This window comes from Eretmochelys imbricata, chromosome 3 (assembly GCF_965152235.1).
Source record: "Eretmochelys imbricata isolate rEreImb1 chromosome 3, rEreImb1.hap1, whole genome shotgun sequence".
NCBI classification, from domain to species: Eukaryota; Metazoa; Chordata; order Testudines; family Cheloniidae; genus Eretmochelys; species Eretmochelys imbricata.
Genome location: NC_135574.1, coordinates 117808715 through 117834030, shown reverse-complemented (window position 1 = coordinate 117834030; position 25316 = coordinate 117808715). Strand labels below are relative to the sequence as shown.

General features: G+C 41.7%; 2 protein-coding genes across 7 annotated transcripts in view; one reads left to right on the top strand and one right to left on the bottom strand.

The window, feature by feature from the left end:
- TFB1M (transcription factor B1, mitochondrial) overlaps nucleotides 1–25316 on the top strand; it is a 47609-nt gene that overhangs the window by 19925 nt on the left and 2368 nt on the right. The window lies entirely within an intron of this gene.
- Nucleotides 10205–10864, bottom strand: CLDN20 (claudin 20). Its single transcript, XM_077813243.1, has one exon. The coding sequence runs from the start codon at nucleotides 10862–10864 to the stop codon at nucleotides 10205–10207; it is 660 nt and encodes a 219-aa protein (XP_077669369.1).

Genomic DNA, 25316 nt, shown 5'->3' with positions numbered 1-25316 from the left:
CAACTTATAAAAAGATCAGTAGTTGTACAAAAAGGATTGATCCTGAGAGATGCTTAAAGCCATTGGAATTAGTTGAGGGCACACAGCACCTTTCAGGATCAAGGCCAAAAGCAGTGTGGACCTGATCCTGAAAAAAAATTGCAGAAATACAGTAGGCAGTCAGAGATGAGTAATAAAACGACAGGAGGCATGGGAAGTCTTCCATGTGAGGGGAGCTTGAAAAGGTTGTGACTGTTTACAGAGGAGATGGTATAAAAAAAGTTAAATAAAAGAACATGATAAATTTAAAATTGATAAAAGGAAATATCTTTTACATCCACATACAATTAATCTGTGGAACTAACTGTCACAAGATCACATTGAGGCCAAGAGTTTAGTGGGACTCAAAATAGGGTTAGACATTTATGTGGATAACATTTGCAGTGACATTAGATAGGATATGTTTTAAAGAAGGGATATAAATTGTCATGTTTCAGGGAATAAACCAGCCACTATGTGAGAGGGTCAAGAAAATTCTTCTGCTGTGGATAAGCTATTCCGTAATTGTCTACTTTGATGATTCTTGTACCTTGCTTTGGAGCATCTGGTACTAATCACTTCTGAAAGGGGATGTTGGACTAGCTGGATCTGCTGTGCAGATCAGATAGAGCAGTTATGTTCCTTTTTCCTGCTCCTATTGAAGACAGTGATGAAAAACTCTCATTGACTTTGTAGGATTGGACTATAAACTGGGATTGCCATATAATACTAATGAATACAAGGTTTAAAATTTTTATATAATGTAAAAAAGTTGGGGCTAGATTCACAAAGGGAACTTAAGCATTACAATGCCTAACTCCTAGGCATCCTGCTGATGAGTGATATTCACCACCCTGAGTTAGACGCCCAAACTTTCCATGCATTGTATGGGGAGAGTTAGGTACATAAGAAAGGGATACACAGAAGCCAGCAAACTAGCAAGTGGGAAATGCTGAGGAGAAGCTTTTTTTGTATAGATTAGGTGTACTCTGAGCATAGCTACTGGATTGGGCCATGCAGATGAGAAATGCCTAGTCTGAGAATCCTATCAGAGTTTATGCAGCTTTGCACGAGCCCACTGGCAAAAGCACCCAAGAAATGTAGGCACCTACAAGATTAGGTGGCAGCTCAGTGGTGGTTTTGTGAATGACGGGGTGCATAAATATTGGACATAAGGCACTTTATATAGACACCTCAGTCCTTTTGTGAATCTAGCCCCAGGTACCCACATTTCCCTTCTTTGGATTAATTTTTCTCCTTGAAATAACCTTTATCGATGGAATCAGATCAGTGCTTCCACAATTAGAATGGTACAATTTTGAGTGTGTGTAGTTTTGTACTTTTCTTTCCTCTGAGGAAGATCCTCAAAAGCAAAATACATTTTATGGGATCTATACCTATTTGGACTGCATTCATTAATGCTGAACAGTGACAACACATTGATTCTAAAGTTTCATCCAGCAATAAACATCTTCGTGGGAATTAATAAAATAGTTGTAAAGTATTTAGTGACAGAATATAAAATGAAAATATTCTTTAAACAGATTAATAGCCAGTGAGCTATGTAAACCATTTGATTTGAGACGTGAGTAAACAAGTAGAGAGAGAGAGTTTAAAAACGAAATATCAGGAAAGTGATCCCCAGGTATAAGAGGGGATGCTGAGCTGCAACGAAGCATTAGTGAAACTACAATATTTAAATCAGTCTGATCAACTCCCAGTTCAGCTGATACAGTGTTACTCGCATGCTGTTCAGAAATATTTTAAGGCTGCTCAGTGTATAGCAGCATTAGAGTAAATGAAGGCTGGAGGCAACTGAGTGAAGCACTACCACTGAAAAGGCTTAGAATAATGCAGATTATTAATGTTTTCTGATGATAGTGGGGAAATCTGTTTCAATAAGTGAGTATTTCCCCCTCTTCTTACTTTTAAAGTAAACCATTCTTTTGGACTGTAATTTGAAAACTGCTTACTGAAAATAGCAAGGTCTCTTACCTAAAGGAAATAATTGATTAATAAAATATCTGTGCATATTTCTAAAGCGTGGCGTTCTTAAATGTTTTACAGTCCCATTCCCAGGGATGAGCCAGAGCTGGTCACAGGTTGCACCTGTGACATCCCAGTCCTTTCCATAGCAATGTATTGATATATCAAAAACTGTCTGGTAGTGTTGGAGAACTTTTTTTAAAGAAACCTCAAACAAATGACACATCTATCATTGCCAAACAATGGAGTTTCATCAGTACATGCCAAAATGTTGGAGCTGGGTCAGTTTGTTTAAATATATTTTGTGACAGGTTGGAACACCTTCCCCTGTTGTTCACGCGCCGCGCCCCCCCCCCCCTCGGCCCGGTCCAGGATGCCACCTGATGTGCTGGGATTTCACTGAGCCTGCCTGCTCCACTAGCCTGGGGGCCCTCTCCCTGTTTTGCTGAATCAGGCTTTCTGGCAGCGCACACACACACAGGTAGGGATGCACCAGTTGTAGAATCACAGAGTCTGCAAGCAGCTGTCTATGAGGAGATTCAGCTAGGAAATTGCCCAGCGCTGAAGTGCACACCCTTTTGGGGAGTAAACCCAAAATAATCATAGAATCATAGAATATCAGGGTTGGAAGGGACCTCAGGAGGTCATCTAGTCCAACCCCCTGCTCAAAGCAGGACCAATCCCCAACTAAATCATCCCAGCCAGGGCTTTGTCAAGCCTAGCCTTAAAGACTCCTAAGGAAGGAGATTCCACCACCACCCTAGGTAACACATTCCACTGTTTCACCACCCTCCTAGCGAAAAAGTTTTTTTTAATATCCAACCTAAACCTCCCCCACTGCAACTTGAGACCATTACTCCTTGTTCTGTCATCAGCTACCACTGAAAACAGTCTAGCTCCATCCTTTTTGGAACCCCCTTTCAGGTAGTTGAAAGCAGCTATCAAATCCCCCCTCATTCTTCTCTTCTGCAGACTAAACAATCCCAGTTCCCTCAGCCTCTCCTCATAAGTCATGTGTTTCAGTCCCCTAATCATTTTTGTTGCCCTCTGCTGGATGCTTTCCAATTTTTCCACATCCTTCTTGTAGTGTGGGGCCCAAAACTGGACACAGTACTCCAGATGAGGCCTCACCAATGTCGAATAGAGGGGGACGATCACATCCCTCGATCTGCTGGCAGTGCCCATACGTATACATCCCAAAATGCCATTGGCCTTCTTGGCAACAATATTGTCTTACGCTTTATAGAGAGATCTCTCCCTCTCCCTTGCTGTGGAGAGAGAGAGGTGCACAGCTTCCTGCCCCGCCAGCCACCCCCAGATATGAATTACACAAACTGGGTTATGTTCTAAAAAGAAATAAGTTTATTAACTATAAAAGGTAAATTTTAAGTGATTATAGGGGATGGCAAACAGAACAAAGCAGATTACCAAGCAAATAAAACAAAACATACATACTAAGCTTAAGATCTTGAAACCACTCTCTTTAATAAGTAATTTCTCACCCTAAACGTTGCTTTTGGGGCAGGTTGCAGAAATTTTGAAGGTTAGCTAACCTGCTTGCAGCTTAAATCTTCAGGTATCTTATTCAGACTATATTCCTTTTCCAGCCTGGGTTCAGTACTCCTCCCCTTTTCCCTTTGTCCTTGTTCCTTAGGTGTTTCCAGCAGTCATCCTGGGTGGGGATTCAGTGAAGAGTGAACCAAGTTCAGCTTACCTCCACAGGCTTAGATAAGATTTAAATAAGGTGGGAATCTTTTGTTTCTCAGTCTTGACCTCCCCACTCCTTTTAGTGGAAAATTACTAGAAGTCCAAGATAGTGTTTAGTACCAGGTGACATGACCACATGGCCTAGTAGCGTCACAGCAACTTCCCAGGATGCCTCTCAGGAAGGAGAGAGATTAGTATCTTCAAAGTCTTATTGTTTCTTCCTAATGGCCCATCAAGGCTGACGGCCTGTTTTCTGGTGGGTGTCTCCCAAATACACACACAGTTGTAATCGTTGCATAGTCTGTATTCCTAACTTTAGATACAGAAATGATACATGCATACAAATTGGATAATCACATTCAGTAAATTATAACCTTTCTGATGATACCTTACAAGACCCATCTTGCATAAAATATCTGTTATGCTGCATCTATATCATAAGCATATTGCCATAAATAATATGGGGCATAATGTCACATTTGTAACACTATTCTAATGAGACGGGATAGGCATTGCTTTTTTTATACTGCTGTAGATGGCAGAAGCAGAGAAGATATATCAAGATGATGTACCAAGATGGTCAACTAACATACTGGGGAGTGCTGTGTTGTGTGACTACATCGCTCTGTTTGGAGACTAGCTGGGGATGGATCCAGAGCAGCAGCACAGCAGTGTGATGAGGCACTTCCCAATTGATAGTTTAATAAACGCAAGATTCCAAAAATTGAAAGAGCAGGAAACTGTGATTTATTTCCAGCCTGAAATTTCCTCCATGCTTATCCCCAGTGCTTGTGGCCCAGTCTTCTGCACATGAGAATAATCAACCATTACTAGTAGCATTGTTTCTTGAAAGAGAATACCCCCTGGGTAGGAATCATTAGTGCCGTGATCCCTGTTTGTGTGGGGGGCATTGCTTTTTTTCTGGTGTGACACTGTGGAAACTATGAGAACTTGAGTATGGTAACTTGAGTAGCTCAGATAAACAGTTCCATGCTATTAAGAAGAGAAGGCTGGGGAAGTGCGCCTGGGTCTGGAACTTGCTTCCCTTCTTGATCCCCCAGAACCTGGCTTTGGTGACCCTTGGGTCCTGCTGCAAGACTTGTTGGCTTTCTCAGGTCGTTCTTGCAGGGCAGGTTTGATGATAGGATGGACTTGGTGATGGGATGGGATTCTTTGGGGGCTGCAACATTTTTGGAAGGTCTGCCTTTTTAATGTTTTTGTTTTGATATTTTTTTGCCTAGAAAACCTGATATGCACAGTTGAAAAATGAAAATAAAACTAAATCCTGTTCAACCATGTCATTGCCCCTTTGCTAATCTGCCTGAGAGCTGTCTAGTCTTTATTTACTCCTGTGGGAATTCTGCACCACTGCGCATGTGCAGAATTTATGTTCCCCACATATTTCTTTTCTTCCCCGCAGAAAAATGACTTTCTGACAGGGAAGCAAAGGGAAGTCAGAAGAGTGGTCATGCGACCCTCCCAAGCAGTATGTTTTGGGTGCTCAGGTTAGCCAGCAGAGAGGTAAATCACTGGGGCAGGAGGCGGGACCGGGGAAGACCCAGCTGGTGGCTCCTAACCTGTGCCGGGCTCAGCTGCTTGTCCTGGGTGGGCTGGGGAGGAGAAAACTTTCTTTTGCCCTGCATAGCATCCAGGGCTGAGTCAGACCCACCACTAGATTTCTCCCCTGGCTGCAGGAAGGTCTGCAAACTCTCTCTCTCTCTCTCCCGATTCATGCACCCATCGCTCCTCAGCTGCAGGGGAAGGGACCCCTATACATGGAGCTCCTCCCCCATCTGCTCAACCCCCATGCATCCAGACCTTCTCATACCCAGACTTTCCTGCCGAGCCTCACCCAGGACCTCCCTCAGAACACCCACCCTCCCCCATAAGCTCCATTCCTCTTGCACCTGGACCACCCTGTTGAGCCACCCACACCTGGATCCCTACCCCACTGAGCTCCAGCCAGCTGCACCTGAATCCCCACCCCACTGAGGCCCATTCCCCCAGCGTTTGGATCCCCCACTGAGCCCCACACAGCCAGTCCCGTCCTGCTGAGCCTCAAGCACCTTCACCAGGACCCCACTGTAGAGTCCTATTACCATTGCACCCGGATCCCACCTGCATCCATATTTCCCCACATAGATCCCTCTCAACCACACCTGGATCCCCACACACTAAAGCCCATCCACACTTAGATCCTGCATTGCTGAGCCTGCCTGCCCACATGGAGGGGCAGGGCCCTGGGGTGTTTCTGGTGCAGGCCTGCTCCTTGCACTGTGTCAGGGTTGTGTGCAGCCTCACTGCACAGTCTGTGCCCGGGGGTGGAGGAAGCTGCACAGTGATCTCCCACCTGTGAGCAGCCAGTGGCCTGTGCTTCCCAGTTCCATGCTGGAGCCTCCACATTTATTTGACAAATAAAATTTGCAGAATTTTAAAATATTGTGCACAGAATTTTTAATTTTTTGGCACAGAATGCCCTCAGGGGTATTTATTTTCTGTGACCTCAAGTATTAAAGTATTAAACCCTCTTAACTTTTAGCATATTATTTTTCATTTCCCTCTTCTTCCCTATCCTAACTCCTGTCTGCATCTTTTCCTTCCCAGTTATAAAATAGTATTACTACCACCCTTTTACCCTTCTCTGGCCACTCCACCCTTTAGTAGGCAGAGAACAGTATGCTTCCTTCCCACTTATCTGCTCTCACCAGCTCTTTTTTAAATTAATACATAGCTGCTTCTTGGCATCTAGAAAATCCCTGCCCTTGGATTCTGAGGACAGACTGAGCCTCTTTCTGGTATGAGACAGGAGGAGACCAGTAGCTGGAAAGGCATAGGAGGGTCCTGGTGGCAAGGAGAGGCGGTTTCGAGCTTGGGATGGGTGAAGTTGTCTCTCTGTGGGAGTTGGACCTGTCCCCATTATAAGCAGTGGGGCTGCACATGTGTAACTGAAAGCGAATATAGTCTGAAAACTGTTACAAGAGTCCATGAAACAAAAACTGCACAGCTTCATTGTCAGATCTCAGGCTGAGTTTGCAGGGCTGTTGAGAAAAAACATCTTTTTACTTCTAAACTGAGCAGATTTAATCTGGAATCCTTGAGAGAGAAACACTCAGTTCTGTGATGCCATTTTCACAGTAGAGCCACATTTCCAAGTTCTACTGATTTCCTTCCTGCTCTACCTTCTCTTGTAATTTCATATCCCAGCAGAAGCAGCTCATGGGACAGTACACGCAGCCTGAAGATATCAGGCCGATCCTGGGGTCAGTCCTGTATCCTCTCCCCTTCCTCCCAGTGGGAGATCCCCTGGACTGCCAGAAAGGAAATGGAGGGAGTTCAAAACTCTGGCCAACTTCTCTAACGCACCTGCAGAGCTCTTCCGGAGAGATTGTTCTCTCCCTGCCTTACCCCATTTCTAGGTCTTTGTCTGTCTTTGTCTCCTCTTCTGGGCTGCATTGTTTTTCCTCCAGCCTTGTAGTCTCTAAGATTCTTTGCTCTTTCTCTTCTCTCTCGCACTCGTCTCCCCCCAGTTTCCTCTGCATCTCGAGCCTCTGTGTGTCACACGTTGCAAATTACATTCAAAGCTACCTGGAACTTCTTACTGCCAGCATGGAGAAAAGACTGCGGTCAGGCAGGGGCACTAAACCTCTATAATTACTTTTTTAAAGACCTGTTGTTTTGTTGGCCATTTACTCCCTCCAACTTTCAGTTTTTATAAAGTAATATCAGTGAGTCCTAGCTCCCTTTTATACCAGAAATGTGTGAACCGAGAGCGAATGAGGAAGACCTAGAGCTGGGGCCCAAATCTCAACTTCGTGCTGGTCATCCCTTCCTCTCCGGCAAAGGAGGCTAGTTGGGGGCATGGCAGCATTGGTGTAGTCAAAACTGGGGCTACTGTAAACCAGCCTCCTGACTCAGGTAGCTGTAATTGGCGCCCTGTTGTCTCCCACTCTCCTATGTTAAATAGAGCTCCACCACATAAGAATCTGGCTCTTAGACTGCTGATAGGCAGTTCGCTGGCAATGGGTTGATCAGAATGAAGTCCTGTGATCCCCTGTCTTTCTCTGATTAGCACCCTTCAAAAAAGACAACATGCTTAAAGTTAAGCTTTTATTTATTGAATATTTCTCTTTAAACTAAAGCAAATAGTGACAATTGCAAGAGGAAAAGAAACATAGAAATCAGCAGACAAAAACATTGCAGATATTTTTCACACTCCTTTTGCCACATTTTGCTTTGACTCCTGCTGTCCTGTAGATTTATCCTCTAACTTTTTTGCCGTGATCCTTGAGAGTTTGACTACCATACAACCTTAATTAGATACCAATACTATATGTGGAGTTGCTTTTTTTTCTCTTGGAAAGTCGTTGAGGCGCTTGTTGTGAGTTAAACAAAAAGCTCTTGCTTAGATTTTGCATTGGTAAATAAGGAACTTCTGAGTCTTCTATATAAGTAGTCTTGGCAAAGGAGTCTTTCTTAGCTGCTTATGTAACTAGTGTAGTCTTCAGTTTTGCTTACAACATGCAAATAAATATTTTTTTGGGTCTTTCCCAAAATTTCTCTTTTGGTTCTTGTTTTCTTGTAATTTTTTTAAAAAAATACTGATTTAAATTTCCAGGCTACAGATGCTCCTGATTAAGTACAGGACATGCCACTAAATTTGACATCCAAATATTTTTGAAACAATAATACCTCAAATCAGTTCTCCAGAAAAATATAGGTGTTTAAAGAAAACCGTACACCCCTAAATGTATACATTTTTACAACATAAACTCAATACAACTGCCTTGGAGTGTTGCGATGCACTAGGCCACTGTCCCTAAATAACTTTGGCTTTTTCAGTTCTGGTTCTGGCTAAGTCTGCACCACTGAATTACTGCTGATCTGGCACAGTTGCTAGTGATGGTATAAAACAAACTGCTTCATAAAATAGGCAGAAAATTCAAATGCTCACTGTTAATGTATAATATAAGGCAAGTTCTGTACCCATAACTCAGAGCTAATGGATATATGATAGACACTGTCATTGTGTGTACAAAAGTATTTCTCTCTCTATAAAAGCCCATAACTAAAGATTAAGCTTCACTCCTTCCACACTATTCAGATTCGTCTTTATTTGATGCTTATTATATTAATCTATTTTATACTACAGTTCTACCATAGTATTTTAATGAATCATGAGCTAATAATCTGAGCACTAAAAAGTTGTATAAGAATAAACAAGACATATTATAGTACCTTACTGAATTGTGAGGAACTTGTCCAGAGTCGTATCCCCAAACATTCAGCCAGTCCTCTTTTATCCCCTTGCTTACATCAGCAAATTCACATCATTTTTTTTTAACATCTAGGACAATATTTGACATGAGACATCTTCTGCAATGTCCAATAAGTTATGCATGCTGGAAAGAAGGTTCTGAGGCTTTAGAAACATTCACCAAGTTAATTAAACTGACAAAGTACTTGTAAACTAAGATGCTGTCATTGACCAGTGCTGTGTATGGCATATTGCAATGGGTTTGATCCATTGACTTCAACGGGTCTTGGATCAGGCTCTATGAAATTAAATTTTAAAAGGGCCAAAAATATACAGGGTTCAATAAATAATGAATAAATAACAGTAGGTGAAATACTCCATTAGTTAAAGGCTAGTGGTTTGCTTTGTAGAGTAAGGAAGATAGAAGTCAGGGAGGGTGCAGATTTTTCTTGTGCCTAAATATGTAGCTTGTAACCAGTGGGTTAAAGCTTCCAAGAATTTCCTTAGTCATGATGACACTTCTTTTGTCATGTTCCTCCTTAAACCAAACATTTGTTGTTCGGTGTTGGGTTGCCAGCAGTTGGAGACTGCCTAGTAGACATTTCTTTTAAAATAAAAAATGGAACCCACAGCAGGTGGGGATTTTTTGAGCCATTTTTGGCAATATCTCAATGGCAGCGTTCGCTCTTCAGCTCCTGATATGCCAATATACAATGTGGCTGTGTTTTTTAAAAAGAAATCTAGTTACCATGGCAGTTGGGAGCTGGAAATGAAAGGCAGATATGGCTGTGATTTAAAAGCAATGCATGGGGCTTCACAAAGATGGAGAGTTGGTTTTGTTTTGTTATCATAATTAAAATGAAATTCTAAAAAATAAATCACAAATTTTGGTACATTACTGATACCTGTATTTGCTGAATAGATTTCTTTTTGTGATTAACTGTCTCTGCTGTAGCTAACCATTAGTTTAATTGTACTGTTTAAATTGGTTCCTTTCTCTTCAGTAAATTTCAGCTGGAAAGCCAAAGAACTTGGTTTGAAAAATCAGCACAAAATAGTGCTTGCAGCAGATATTTATGCTTTATTTCCTGCCATCTTTTTTCCTGATTTTAATTAAAAATATAAATACCTTGTTAAAATGTAATTGCAGCCCTGACATTAAGAACAGTAAGTGTTTTGTTTTTTTAAAAAAAAATCTAAAGTAAACAAAAAAGCCCCAGCTGATAGACATTACTATATTTACACATAGTCCTTCAGGTTGTAGCCTGCATTGTTCTCTTGCTGTGTGGCTGGGAACTGTTGTTGCTTCGTAGGGTAAATCCATGCTCCCTGCTGCTTTTTAAAACAGGAAGTGCAGAAGATCACACCTGCAATGAACAGAAATCCTGCTGAAATGAATCCAATATAAACAGCTCCTCCTGGTTCATTTTTACTGCTCTCTGGGACTGTTGGGTCCAGAAAATTTGAAATTATCTCTCTCGTGTACCAGGATGTTGGTATCAACTCAAAGATTCCTGCAAGGATGAAGCAGACCCCTCCAGCAAAAGAAGTGTAGCTTTTGGTGTCCCTGTCCCCTCCCAACTTTGTGCACTTCATTCCTACTGTGGAGATGCAGATCCCAAAAGCTGATAGGATGCAAGACAGGACCATGGTTGTCCGTGCAGCCTGGATATAGACAGGGAGGGATAGGACTGAATATTTCAGAGTGCAGCTAAACATCCCGGTGCTGTACCATGTGCAGTCCATCCAGAGCCCTTGCATCTGTGTTATAGCTGTTATGATATTTGAACCCACGTCTGCATTTACTTTCCAGTTGGGCAGTAAGGTGGCTGTGATGGCGCCGAAAACACCCAACAAAGCTAGAATAAAAGCAAAGAACTGTAGACCTGCTGATGCCATGATGATTATCTTCTGTCACCTTTGTCTGCCCGTTCCTCTTCTGTTGTAAACGTATGTAACTGGCTGATAGCTTCCCAGCCAAGGCTGTAGCTGTCTGTGTGTGACAGAAAAAGGGGAGGAGAAGGGCAGGGGGAAAGAAAGGAGAAATCAGGAAACAAAAAAGCTTGCATTTAAAATTAGAGCTATCTGAACGAGTATCTGAGCATGACCCTGCAGCAGATGAGAAGCCTGCAGAACAGCTGAGCAGCTGTACCCAAGGCACTTGAACGTAAATGTTTACAAATGGACAGTGTTTTAGAGATTGATCACAAGAAAGAGCTGCCCTTTCATATGTGACTAAGCCATGAGCTAAAACTTGCTCCACCAAAGTCATGTTTAATGGTAGCATCCAGGTTTTTGGCTTATTAGGCAACGTGAATGCTGTATATAAAATTATAGAATTTAGTAGACATCTGGGGAACAGTTTATTTTACTTTTCAAGTACTTGACCTTAATTGTGTAATAGGAATTGGCCTATAGATGTTTATTGATTTTTTTAAAATAAAAATATTGATAACATTTTCTATTTGTTCTAAAATGTCCTTGTTTAAAAATAGCAACCACTCTTGTGTCTAAATAATACGGTGACCGAATTACAGATTTTTGGGAGGAGTGAAGAGATGGGTCAGTTTCATTTAAAATATATTTACAATTAGGCTATCATTTGTGTAACCCTTTTCTGAATTTTCTCTTTAGTTCCAGAAACATGGTCCTTCGATCACATGAAAGATTTTAGCAGCAGTGTTATGATTGTCAGCACAAACAAAAATAATGATTCAACGGATCCCTCAGTCTTAGGTTTCTATATAATGTTGGATCTGTGGTATTTCTGTGACATTAAGGGATTCCAGTCAGTAACTCTTTGTTAAATCTAGTTTTAGGTGCTGAGTGCCATCAAGGCCTGGGGCCTTTGGGAGCTGAGGCTGGTCAGCACCTTGCAAGATCATGCCCTAAGTCTCTGCCTTAAAAATCTTTCCCTAAAATTGAAGCTTGATGTCCAAATAAAGTGTTTGGCACGAAAACAAACATTTTCCCCCAGTCATTTTAATATTATTGTTTATACTTGTTTTTATCATAATAGGAAAAAAGAAGAGCAGTTCATAGTGACTTTTGAATTTATTCATCTCCGATCATTATAGGGTTGCGAACCCTCCAGAATTAGCCTGGAGGCTCCAGGAATGAAAGATTAATATTTAATTAAAGATTATGTCATGTGATGAGACCTCCAGGAATATGTCCAACCAAATCTGGCAACCCTAGATTGCTAAAACTAGGAGAAAAAACCTGGGGTTAATTTACAGTATACCCTTTATTGTGTGCAGTGTTGTGGCAGTGTTGGTCTCAGGATATTCGACAAGGTGGGTGAGGTAACATCTTTTATTGGACCAACTTCTGTTGGTAAGAGAAACAAACTTTCGAGCTCTTCTTCAGACCTAGGAAAGGTACTAAGAGTGTCAGTGCGACATACTCCGTACTTTTCCCGGGCCTGAAAAAGAGCTCTCTGTAAGATCAAAAGCTTGTCTCTCTCACCAGCAGAAGTTGGTCCAATAAAAGATATTACCTCATCCACCTTATTTCTCTGATACAACCTTTAGGCTAGATTCTGCTACCTTTATACCAACTGTAGCTTAATCTGGGGTTTCTCCCATCTAGATGAATATGGCTTGATCCTGTGTTTACGGAGGTCTGTGGCAAGGCTCATAGTGACTTCAGTAGTACAGGATCAGTCCCAATGTGAGTAAGAGGTCCAGAAGACTGACTGCCTTAGGTATTTTTTGGGGGGAAATCTAGTTACTGAGGTGGAGATGGGATCACAATTATGCACATTCATCTGGAGAGAGCTGATTCAACAAAAAATTAATTATTATTACAGGTGGAGTTAATGTACATTAGCCTGATTGACAGATTAGCTGCTACATCTGTGGACAAAAGCCTACAATTAAAAACCAAACAGTTCTAAATACAGTATAGCCCATTCAGTGAGTAATAGATTCTTCTTAAATGAAAGCCTGTTTCTCATTTTTTTTCAAATGCATAGTGTGCTCCAGAGAGATAGGAGAAGCCAATATGTGCTGTCCGCATTTAAAAAAAAAAAAAAAAGCATAGAAAATGTCTGGTGGGACAGACTTATTTCTTGTCTTGATAAGTTGGGCACTTCTTGGGATGAGAGAGTGTTTGTTTTTTAAAAAGTCTCATTTGTACTATTACATGAATGCATCATGAACTAAAAGTATATATTTACACATGGGAGCCTGTTGTGTACCAAAGTGTATGTGTTGTGAAAGCCAATTATGTATTTAACTGATTAAATACTTACTTTTACAGGGAAGGGAGGTTGAGGGGAGGGAAGAGGGCATTTGTATGCAAAAGAGTGAAACAATTTTGGAGGCATTCTGTAGCTGGAGTTGATACTGAGTATTTTATACCCTTTTATAAAATATCATAATGAGGTTCGTTAAATACAAACCTTTTAAAAATATTATTGAAGTGCAGTTGATGTATGAAATGATTGATTGTGGGGTTTCACATTTATGTGTCTACTAACTTTCACATCAAACTTGCTAATTTCACAAGTAAAATTACGATTTTCCTAACTCACCAACCCTACCAGTTCAGCTAAAGATCTGAAAATCAAACCTCTGCACTCTGGGCTGCTCAGCATCCACAATAATAAAGGATCTGTAGTTGGATGTTAGGCCCCAAGAAAGCACTTAAGCCTATGCTTAACTCTGTCCCTGTTCAGGACAGCACTTACACACTTGTTTAAATTCCATTAGCAGAAATTCAAGCACATGCTTCCCTAACAGGGATGCTTTCCTGAACTGCGACCTTAGTGAAAAGTTCTGTTGATGGACAAACCAGAATAGAATCTAGTCACTTTTCCATAACTATGACAGTTCTGCAAAACTAACAAGAATTAAAGGTAATAAATTTGTTACTGAAATCAGACTGTATAATTTTGAATACTCGGGGAACAGAGGTGCCGTGTAAGAAAGTGCCATTTTTCCATCTTCACTTTTCTGACCATAAAAACACCCCTGCTTTGCTGCTTAGGTTGACCCTTTTTAAAAACTCATTGTATGGAAGAGGTATTTTTTCACTCATGTTACAGCTGGAGGGTCAGGCTACATTAACAAAAGCCAGAATCTTTGCAGTAATGTAATACCAAGGATATATAGCTATGAGAGTGGACACAGTTCCCTTTAAAATGATTGAATCTTCTGGGTGTCAGGTTGAATAGAAATGAGGCCACTTCTGTTTGTCATCCCAAGTAAGGCAACTTGGAGTCGCTGGAGCCCGTGAGGAAGGCCAGGATTAGGCAAAGCTTGCTTTATGAAATTACATCTGTTGTTGGCTGGCTGGGGCTTTTAGCAGAGCCACAAGGAGGGGAGAGGCATCAGTTTGGACTCCTGCAATGTGGTTGCTAAGATCAGTGTTGTTTGAACACTTTTAAAAATGTTGTGTTTTTTTTTCACTTGTATAAATGAAAACAAATAGAATTTCTAATGTCTGAGGTTTAAGGAAAAGTCACAAGAAATAGTATGTGGGGAAAGTTGAAGTCAGTGAAACACACGCTTTTCTGAAATAGTTTGCTATTAATTTATTATGTACTACAAAGTGACATTAGTTTAAATCAGTGTTTATGTGGAAGCACTACCCATTATAGACTTTGGATAATTACTTGATTACTAAATAACGATTAACGTATAGTGTGTGGGGTTAATGAATGAAATTAGAATTTCTGTGTGTAGTTAGCATAGTTTAGTCATTTAAAAGGCTGTTCTACATCTTTCCAGACATATAGTTGATACATTAGCCAAATTGTAACAGTTAAGGTACACATTTTAGAAAAAGTGATTCCAGCTTTAACATCAGTAACTTAGGCCACCCAGTCAGAAGACCTCCCCTTTTTCAGAATCCCTTCAGTTTGCTCAAACTACCAAGAATTTCTTCAGCAAAAGCATCTCGCACTAGCTGTAACAGGACCCTGCAAAGGCATGGTGTTGCTTCCATTTACAGGGCTAATTTGCATGGCTAGATCAGCTCAAAACTTTCATTTTAAAAGTGTGGCTTGATCAGCACGTTTGGGTTTTGAGTTATCAGCCTTTCTCACTACTTCGTTTGTAAATTTCAACATATTCAAACCTGCAAACATTGCTAGCAGTAGTTGTATATTGTAATTAATAGGTATATGGTAAATTCCAAGCACTATAAAACCTAGTATAAACACTGTGAACCATAATAAAAGTACTAACTTAAATTTCTGTTTGCGTAGCACTTACCACTGAATGTGAGGTCTGAGACGTTTTCTTCACTGTCAGTGCCCTGTAGAAATACAGTTTCTCTGGAATGCAAAGATCTGTTCTTCATATAAAATAGCATTGGTGTTTTATTAAGCAAAAAATTGCTTTGTGTGTTCTTTTTCTCTCTTCTGCCACAAGGGTAGCCCTGTTGCCCATTCTCTCTCTTCGTTCCATCTACCAGAGAATAAAGGACCACTTTGTTCAATTAGTTGTGTTAGAGAAACACTGTTAGTGAGCAAAAACGAAGAGATTATGAGAAAAACACATGTAAACCCTTTGTCCTAAATACATAATGATATCCAGATCCCATGATGAACACTATAAACATTTGGCAAATATAGGAAAATCTTGAGAATCTAGAAAATTTACAGATGTATGTTTTAAAGAAGAGATTTTTAGAATGGATTTCAATGCAATTGAGAGTCAGAATAAAGGAGTTTTATATCAAAGATAACTGTATATATGAGTTTACAGTTCCTAGTAAGATTTATACAGTAAGCTTAATTCATGATTAGAAATGTTGCATACACTTCCATATGATTTTCATATTTTACATACCTTTCATTAACAGTCTTTAGTCTTCTGTGGATCTTCCAGTAGTTGATTGTCTTTCCATGAACTTGGATGAATGAATAAAGTAGTAATGCTCATGGAGGCTTATATGGTAAACACAGCACTGGCAAAGTGGCCCCAACAAGTCAATGTGAAGAAACATGTTAAATCATGCGTCGGCCAGGAGCACCTGTGCAGACATGGCGCAGGGACTAAATTTGGAGTGACTTGATCAAGTCATTCTCTTTAGTCCTGCAGTCAGTCCTATGGAACCATCTTATGGTGAGCAGGCAGGCGATATGGATTGCTAGCAGTCGTATTGTACGATCTTCTGTCAGGCAGGCAAGAGATGAGGATAGCTAGCAGTCGTATTGTACCATCTTCTGCCGAGCAGCCCTGAGATGTGGATAGCATGCAGTCCTTCTGCACTGTCTGCTGCCAGCCAAAGGATGTAAAAGATAGATGGAGTGTATCAAAACAAGAAATAGACCAGATTTGTTTTGTACTCATTTGCTTCCCCCCCCCTCCCCTGTCTAGGGGACTCATTCCTCTAGGTCACACTGCAGTCACTCACAGAGAAGGTGCAGCTAGGTAAATCTAGCCATGTATCAACCAGAGGCCAGACTAATCTCCTTGTTCCAATAAGAACAATAACTTAGGTGCACCATTTCTTATTGGAACCCTCCGTGAAGTCCTGCCTGAAATACTCCTTGATGTAAAGCCACCCCCTTTGTTGATTTTAGCTCCCTGAAGCCAACCCTGTAAGCCGTGTCGTCAGTCGCCCCTGCCTCCGTCAGAGCAACGGCAGACAATCGTTCCGTGCCTTTTTTCTGAGCGGACGCCATACCAAGGCAAGCATGGAGGCCGCTCGGCTCACTTTGGCAATTAGGAGCACATTACACATGCACATTAAACACCACACGCATTATCCAGCAGTATATGCGGCACCAGAACCTGGCAGAGCGATACCGGGCGAGTAGGCGACGTCAGCGCGGTCACGTGAGTGATCAGGACATGGACACAGATTTCTCTGAAAGCACATCATGATGCTAATGGGGCAGGTTCATGCTGTGGAACGCCGATTCTGGGCTCGGGAAACAAGCACAGACTGGTGGGACCGCATAGCGTTGCGGGTCTGGGACGATTCCCAGTGGCTGCGAAACTTTCGCATGCGTAAGGGCACTTTCATGGAACTTTGTGACTTGCTTTCCCCTGCCCTGAGGCGCATGAATACCAAGATGAGAGCAGCCCTCACAGTTGAGAAGCGAGTGGTGATAGCCCTGTGGAAGCTTGCAACGCCAGACAGCTACCGGTCAGTTGGGAATCAATTTGGAGTGGGCAAATCTACTGTTGGGGCTGCTGTGATGCAAGTAGCCCACGCAATCAAAGATCTGCTGATATCAAGGGTAGTGACCCTGGGAAATGTGCAGGTCATAGTGGATGGCTTTGCTGCAACGGGATTCCCTAACTGTGGTGGGGCCATAGACGGAACCCATATCCCTATCTTGGCACCGGAGCACCAAGCTGGCGAGTACGTAAACCGCAAGGGATACTTTTCAATAGTGCTGCAAGCTCTGGTGGATCACAAGGGACGTTTCACCAATATCAACGTGGGATGGCCGGGAAAGGTACATGACGCTCGCATCTTCAGGAACTCTGGTCTGTTTCAAAAGCTGCAGGAAGGGACTTTATTCCCAGACCAGAAAATAACTGTTGGGGATGTTGAAATGCCTATAGTTATCCTTGGTTACCTAGCCTACCCCTTAATGCCATGGCTCATGAAGCCGTACGCAGGCAGCCTGGACAGTAGTCAGGAGCTCTTCAACTACAGGCTGAGCAAGTGCAGAATGGTGGTAGAATGTGCATTTGGACGTTTAAAGGCGCGCTGGCGCAGTTTACTGACTCGCTTAGACCTCAGCGAAACCAATATTCCCACTGTTATTACTGCTTGCTGTGTGCTCCACAATATCTGTGAGAGTAAGGGGGAGACGTTTATGGCGGGGTGGGAGGTTGAGGCAAATCGCCTCGCTGCTGGTTATGCGCAGCCAGACACCAGGGCGGTTAGAAGAGCACAGGAGGGCGCGGTATGCATCAGAGAAGCTTTGAAAACCAGTTTCATGACTGGCGAGGCTACGGTGTGAAAGTTCTCTTTGTTTCTCCTTGATGAAACCCCCCCCCACACACCTTGGTTCACTCTACTTCCCTGTAAGCTAACCACCCTCCCCTCCTCCCTTCGATCACCGCTTGCAGAGGCAATAAAGTCATTGTTGCTTCACATTCATACATTCTTTATTCATTCATCACACAAACAGGGGGATGACTACCAAGGTAGCCCAGGAGGGGTGGTGGAGGAGGGAAGGAAAATGCCACACAGCACTTTAAAATTTATTGAATGCCAGCCTTCTTTTTTTTTGGGCAATCCTCAGTGGCAGAGTGGCTGGTTGGCCGGTATCCCCCCCCACCGCGTTCTTGGGCGTCTAGTGTGGAGGCTATGGAACTTGGGGAGGAGGGCGGTTGGTTACATAGGGGCTGTAGTGGCAGTCTGTGCACTCCAGCTGCCTTTGCTGCAGCTCAATCATACACTGGAGCATACTGGTTTGATCCTCCAGCAGCCTCAGCATTGAATCCTGCCTCCTCTCATCACGCTGCCGCCACATTTGAGCTTCAGACCTGTCTTCAGCCCGCCACTTACTCTCTTCGGCCCGCCACCTCTCCTCCCGGTCATTTTGTGCTTTCCTGCACTCTGACATTATTTGCCTCCACGCATTCGTCTGTGCTCTGTCAGTGTGGGAGGACAGCATGAACTCAGAGAACGTTTCATCTCGAGTGTGTTTTTTTTTCTTTCTAATCTTCACTAGCCTCTGGGAAGGAGAAGATCCTGTGATCATTGAAACACATGCAGCCGGTGGAGGAAAAAAAAGGGACAGCAGTATTTAAAAAGACACATGTTATAAAACAGTGGCTACACTCTTTCAGGGTAAACCTTGCTGTTAACATTACATACATAGCACATGTGCTTTCGTTACAAGGTCGCATTTTGCCTCCCCCCACCGCGTGGCTACCCCCTCAACCCTCCTCCCTCCCCGTGGCTAACAGCGGGGAACATTTCTGTTCAGCCACAGGCAAACAGCCCAGCAGGAACCGGCTCCTCTGAGTGTCCCCTGAAGAAAAGCACCCTATTTCATCCAGGTGTCCATGAATGATATCTCACTCTCCTGAGGATAACACAGAGAGATAAAGAACGGGTGTTTGAACGCCAGCAAACATACACTGCAATGCTTTGTTGTACAATGATTCCCGAGTACGTGTTACTGGCCTGGAGTGGTAAAGTGTCCTACCATGGAGGATGCAATAAGGCTGCCCTCCCCAGAAATCTTTTGCAAAGGCTTTGGGAGTACATCCAGGAGAGCCGCGAATGCCAGGGCAAATTAATCCTTTCACATGCTTGCTTTTAAACCATGTATAGTATTTTTAAAGGGTACGCTAACCAGAGGTCCCTTCTCCGCCTGCCGGGTCCAGGAGGCAGCCTTGGGTGGGTTTGGGGGGTACTGGCTCCAGGTCCAGGGTGAGAAACAGTTCCTGGCTGTTGGGAAAAGCGGTTTCTCCGCTTGCTTGCTGTGAGCTATCTACAACCTCCTCCTTCTCATCATCATCTTCTTCTTCTTCATCCCCAAAACCTGCTTCTGTGTTGCCTCCATCTCCATTGAAGGAGTCAAACAACACGGCTGGGGTAGTGGTGGTTGAACCCCCTAAAATGGCATGCAGCTCATCATAGAAGCGGCATGTTTGGGGCTCTGACCCAGAGCGGCCGTTCGCCCCTCTGGTTTTCTGGTAGGCTTGCCTCAGCTCCTTAAGTTTCACGCGGCACTGCTTCGGGTCCCTGTTATGGTCTCTGTCCTTCATGCCCTGGGAGATTTTGACAAAGGTTTTGGCATTTCGAAAACTGGAACAGAGTTCTGATAGCATGGATTCCTCTCCCCATACAGCGATCAGATCCCGTACCTCCCGTTCAGTCCATGCTGGGGCTCTTTTGCGATTCTGGGACTCCATCATGGTCATCTCTGCTGATGAGCTCTGCATGGTCACCTGCAGCTTGCCACGCTGGCCAAACAGGAAATGAGATTCAAAAGTTCTTTTCCCGTCTACCTGGCCAGTGCATCTGAGTTGAGAGTGCTGTCCAGAGCGGTCACAATGGAGCACTCTGGGATAGCTCCTGGAGGCCAGTACCGTCGAGTTGTGTCCACAGTACCCCAAACTCGAGCCAGCAAGGCCGATTTAAGTGCTAATCCACTTGTCAGGGGTGGAGTAAGGAAATCGATTTTAAGAGCCCTTTAAGTCGAAATAAAGGGCTTCATTGTGTGGACGGGTGCAGGTTTACATCGATTTAACGCTGCTAAATTCGACCTAAAGTCCTAATGTAGACCAGGGCTTAGATTTAATCAATTTGAGGGCTTTTTGTTGCCTACCTGTAGTCTTCTTAGTTTAGTTCAGTGAAATCCTATAGTGCACCAGATACTTTTTTTAATCTTTTGAATGAATACAGCCTGTAAAACTAAAAATTTTCAAAGAGACGATGTATCTTTAGTTCTGCTGTTTGAGAGAGGTGAGGGGAATAAGAGGAAATTAAACATACCCCCACTCTCCAAAACCCCCCCATCAATGTTGAAGTTCTAACTTACTGCACAAAAGCAAAGAAATTCCAGGGAAATTTTTCAAATGTTGGGCCTCAAGCTGGTGTGATATCAGAATCAGGTCCATTGGTGTTAGTGAGTTGGCACAACTGCAAATGAGGAAAGAATATTTTCCTGAATATCATTTTTCACTAGGGTTAGACCTGAATGTGCCCATCTTATTTAGAGTGAAGGCAATTGATGCCTCTCATTTTGGTGAAGTTTTAAAATGTTCTTCTTGTTGGGTGAGCAAACTGAATCTCAAGAAAGGAGTATCTAGGTTTGCAGTTAGCATGCTCTGCTGCAGACGTGTATTTTCCATAATCTGAACTTTGTTGCTACCGCTGGGTAAGCGGTAGAGTTACTTTACCTGAACAGTGATAACAGACTGGTGCATAAACTTATTTTTCTTTAGCTCATTTGTTTTCCTTGTCCAGGGAACGGGCAGACCTAAGCTAAATTATATGTTTGTGTCGGGGTTGTTGAATCATGTGGCAGGAATCTCCATCATAGTAGGATACCCTACGGGAACGACAGGTGGTAATGAGTGTTGTTACACTGTTGGCAGATCAGTTTATTTCAACTTCAAACATTTTTAGCTTTTATTATTACTTTATTTTTTATTTGTAATTATTTCTTGCCTATTAAAAATATTTGGAAAATAAGTAAAAGGAGCTGATAATAAGATAAACAAATGAATCTGTATATTTTAAATGCATTTGTGTACACTATGCTGGCTTATGTTATTCTAGCCCTTTTAATACGCATAACATAGAACAGGATAATAATGTATGTAATTCAAAGGACGTGTCCAATTACAAGTAAAAAACATTTTCCTTTAGCTGTTGCCGTAGTAACCAGGCAGTTTTCTAGGTTTCTAAGGAAAACAGTTCCTGTAATTGAGTGAATGCTGAGGAGTGGGGTGTGTTTGTGTGTTTTCCCTAGAAGCTGAAAATATTGCTGGTCAGCTATGAGATTGCAAATTTTCTTCCAAAGGAAAGCTAGTGTCCTCCTAAATTGTAAATTGCATTTAATTTTTTCCTGAAATTTTCTTTACAAAGGTAACTCCTACTTCCAAAACCAAGGATTCATATCTCACTTTGCAGTCACTCTACAAAATGCAAGGGGGGCAGAGTGGATGACCCAAGTGGGTTTTTTTGGCCCTGTTACCTATTATATTATGAAAATTGTGTGTTTTATGTCTTATGTTAAATTTTAAACAGTCACCTAAACTTAGTAGTCACTCTGATTGTGAATGTAAAATATGGTTTTGCATATGCAAACCAGCACTTCCATGTTCAGCTGCTAAATTTTCCCAGCTAAGTACCTGGATCTGCAGGATTTTGCATCTGCAGATTAATTTGGATGTGCATTTGTCTTTTCATGAATGATTTTTTTTTTTTTTTTGGCTACAGCATATACTCCTGGGGCCAAGTTCTGGTTTCAGTTACACCGATATGAATCTTTTTAATTGATGGGTGGAATTTTTCTGGATTTACTTGAGTGTAGTAACCAGATTGTCATTCCAGTCCAGACCAGTGCTCCATCTAGTCTGACATAGCCCAATACCAGATGCTTCAGAGGGAGGTGTAAAACTTCCATAGTAGACAAATATGCATTAACATGCCAGTGAAGGAAATTTCCTTCTAATCCCAGGCAGTTAATAGTTGGTTTACATCTTATAACATGAGAGTTGATATCCTTTATACTTTTTATCCCATCTAGTATAACTGCAAATAATATTCTTATTCAGTTGAATATTTAATTCCTTTTCAGTGATGCTAACTTCATTGCCACACTAACTCTATGCATTGTGGTTAAAAAATATAGTATATATACTTATCTCTTTTAGTTTGTTGCTTTTCAGTGTTATTGGATATCACCTTGTTCCTGTATTGTGTGAAAAGATAAATAAGAAAACTTTGTTGACCTTCTCTCTGCCTTTCATTCTTATTTATGTATCTCTGTAATGTCCCCTAATTCCTCTCCTTTCTACTCCTTTTCAGTATCACCTTATTTGGAACTTATGTAATTTATTTACTGCATTTTATTATTGTTCCTATTATCTATATTACTTTTGTGCCTAGAAGCCCCAACCACGATCAGGGTCCCATTGTGCTATATACATACACGTAGTAAGAGACTGGCCCTTCTTTAAAGATCTTAATCTAAATAGAGAAGATGTACAAAAGGTCTAAGTGGACATGGATAGCTGCTGTGACCTGCCACGGTCAAATAGCAGGTCAGTAGGAGAGCCAGGACAGAATCCAAGTCTCTTAGAGTCCCATCCACTGCTTTATCCCTAGGATCACCCTGTCCTCTCTCTCTTCAAGCCTGTAATTCTCTGGGTTGCCCTTCTCTTTCTGCTATATTCTTTTGGAAGCAGGGTTTACAGAAAACTGTGAATGCAGTTTTCAAGGTGTGGGCATAACATTGTTTGTATTATGGAATTATGTTTTAAGTGTTATTCCTTAGTGTTTATCAGCCTAAAATCTTGCTGTTTTTTTTTCCCACTGACCCTGTACTTTGAACACAAGTCTTCATTGAACTGTCCAAAGTGAGGCCCAGATATTTTTCCTCTGTGGGACTGTTAATGTAGAGCCCATCAATGTTTTGAGTAATTAAGATATTTTTTCAGTGTGGATTCCCTTGCATTTGTTGCCATTAAATTTCATGTGCAACTTTTTTGCTCGATCACCTAGGTTTTTAAAGTCCTTCTGAAGTTCCTCGTAATCCATTGTACTCTTGACTCACCTAAAGAATTTTTCCAGTTCACTGTTTACCCTCACATCCAGATAATTATAGAAATCCCAGCCCCCACCCCATTATAACCTCTTTCCATGTTAAAAATATGCCATTTAATCTTTCTGTTTTTTTATCAGTTTCTGATTCATGATAGTACTTTACCTTTCATCCCTTGACTACGAAGTCCGTAGGGTGACCAGATGTCCTGATTTTATAGGGACAGTCCCGATATTTGGGGCTTTGACTTATATAGGCCCGTTACCTCTCCCCTCCACCCCATCCTGATTTTTCACATTTACTGTCTGGTCACCCTAGGAGGCCTGGTCTACCCACAAAACTTGTACAGTTTTACCTATACCACAGCCCCCCTAGTGTGGACACCGTTATACTGGTATAAAGGTGCTTCTACCAGTATAGTTATTTGCATAGGCGAAGGAGTGTAAGCACCTTTATATCGGTATATCTGCATCTACTCCAGGAGCTGTACAAGTAAAAAACCCCAAAATTGTTAAATCAGTACCAAAGCTTTGTGTAGAGCAGTCCTAAGCTTCTTTTAATAATCTCTTGTGAGACTTCAAACAAAATGTGGGTTCAGACAGGTTGAGGAGATGCTGTTTAGAGAAACCATACTAGTTTCTTATCCTATATTCCTCACGCAGTTGTTTTATAACTCTGTATTAAATACAGTTTGCCTAGTTTTGCAGAGAGGCTCGCTGTTTTGTAATTCCCAGGATCAATTCTTGTGCCTTTTTTTTTTTTTTTTTAAGAACAGCATTGGCTGATCTGTTCTCTAATGCATTAACTGATTTTAATGAGATTTTACATATTTTTATTGCTTGGCCACTTCATCCTTAAAGTTGAGTATACTTTAGTACTCGTGTAATACTAATTTTCAGTCTGATCCCTCTTCTAAAGATGTTTTTACTTCGCTGTATTACTTTCGACATTAGATACTCAACTACAATTATTTTTTGAACAAATTCCTGTTACTCAGGATTAAATCAAAAATAGACCCTTGTGTGCTTTAGAACTAGCTGTTTCAAGAAACAGAGTATAACGGAGTAGAATTTGATCCCTTATTTTGAAATTTTACCCCTACAATCCAGTATTCCGTATTGTTCAGAATGAAAATTTTTAGCCTAGTCAGTACTCCTGGGTAAGTTATTTAATCAGATTAATTTGTCTAGGATGATTCTTATGTACAGTAGGAAGTCACTTTCATTTTACTTTCAGTACTTTTTTTTGTTGCTTATGTATGAGGATCGAGGCTACGTTATTTCAGGTGCTGTATGCAAACCCAGAACAGTCCTTGCTCCAAAGAGCTTACTTTTTATACTATAAAAATAACAGGAAAAATAGGAAACATGTGACACAAGGATTACAGATGAACTGTTGCAAGAACTGTAGTGCACTGGCAGTAACTATGCTACTTATTCATCATTTGAACTTACCCCCAAACTTGCTCCCTCAGAGTTCACCTCAACCAGCTCAGACTTGTTAAAATGCAACTTGCCTTTGGCTATACTAGAGTTTTAAAACATTTTGGCTAATCCATTCAAATATTCCTCATTGTAGCCTAGTCTACTCAAGCCCTAATACCATATGAAACATTTGATGAAGGGTGAGCAAGATCGGTAATATATAAATATAATGACTTTCCTCAACTATCCCTTAGCCTAGCTGTTAAATGTTGGCTAATTTCTTCTATATATTATGACAGAATTGTGTCTCTTCAGGCGGGTGTGGAAGAGAGGTTATTAGCGTCATGGATTAATTCTGAGAGTGTGTTCCAACATAAGAAGCAGCATGGAAAAAAGTACAAAGATGTTTGAGACAGGATTGAAACAGATGATTGAAGCTGGTATCATTGGCAGAGCAGCAGGGGCACGTAGATGTGATGCAATAAGAGGCAAGTGGATAAGTAGGAAAGGGCAGATTTGTGAAGGGCCTTGAAGATAAAAGACAAGACCCTAGGGTTGACATTTCACCCTTGAACATGAATAATTGTAATATTATTTCACAGCTCTGTATCTGCTAGTTATTTTCAAGCCATTAATGTATCTTTTTATGTTATGCCAAATGCTGATTCCTGACACCCACGCTGCTAGTTTAGGAATGGTAAGAATGTACACTAGAGGGGAA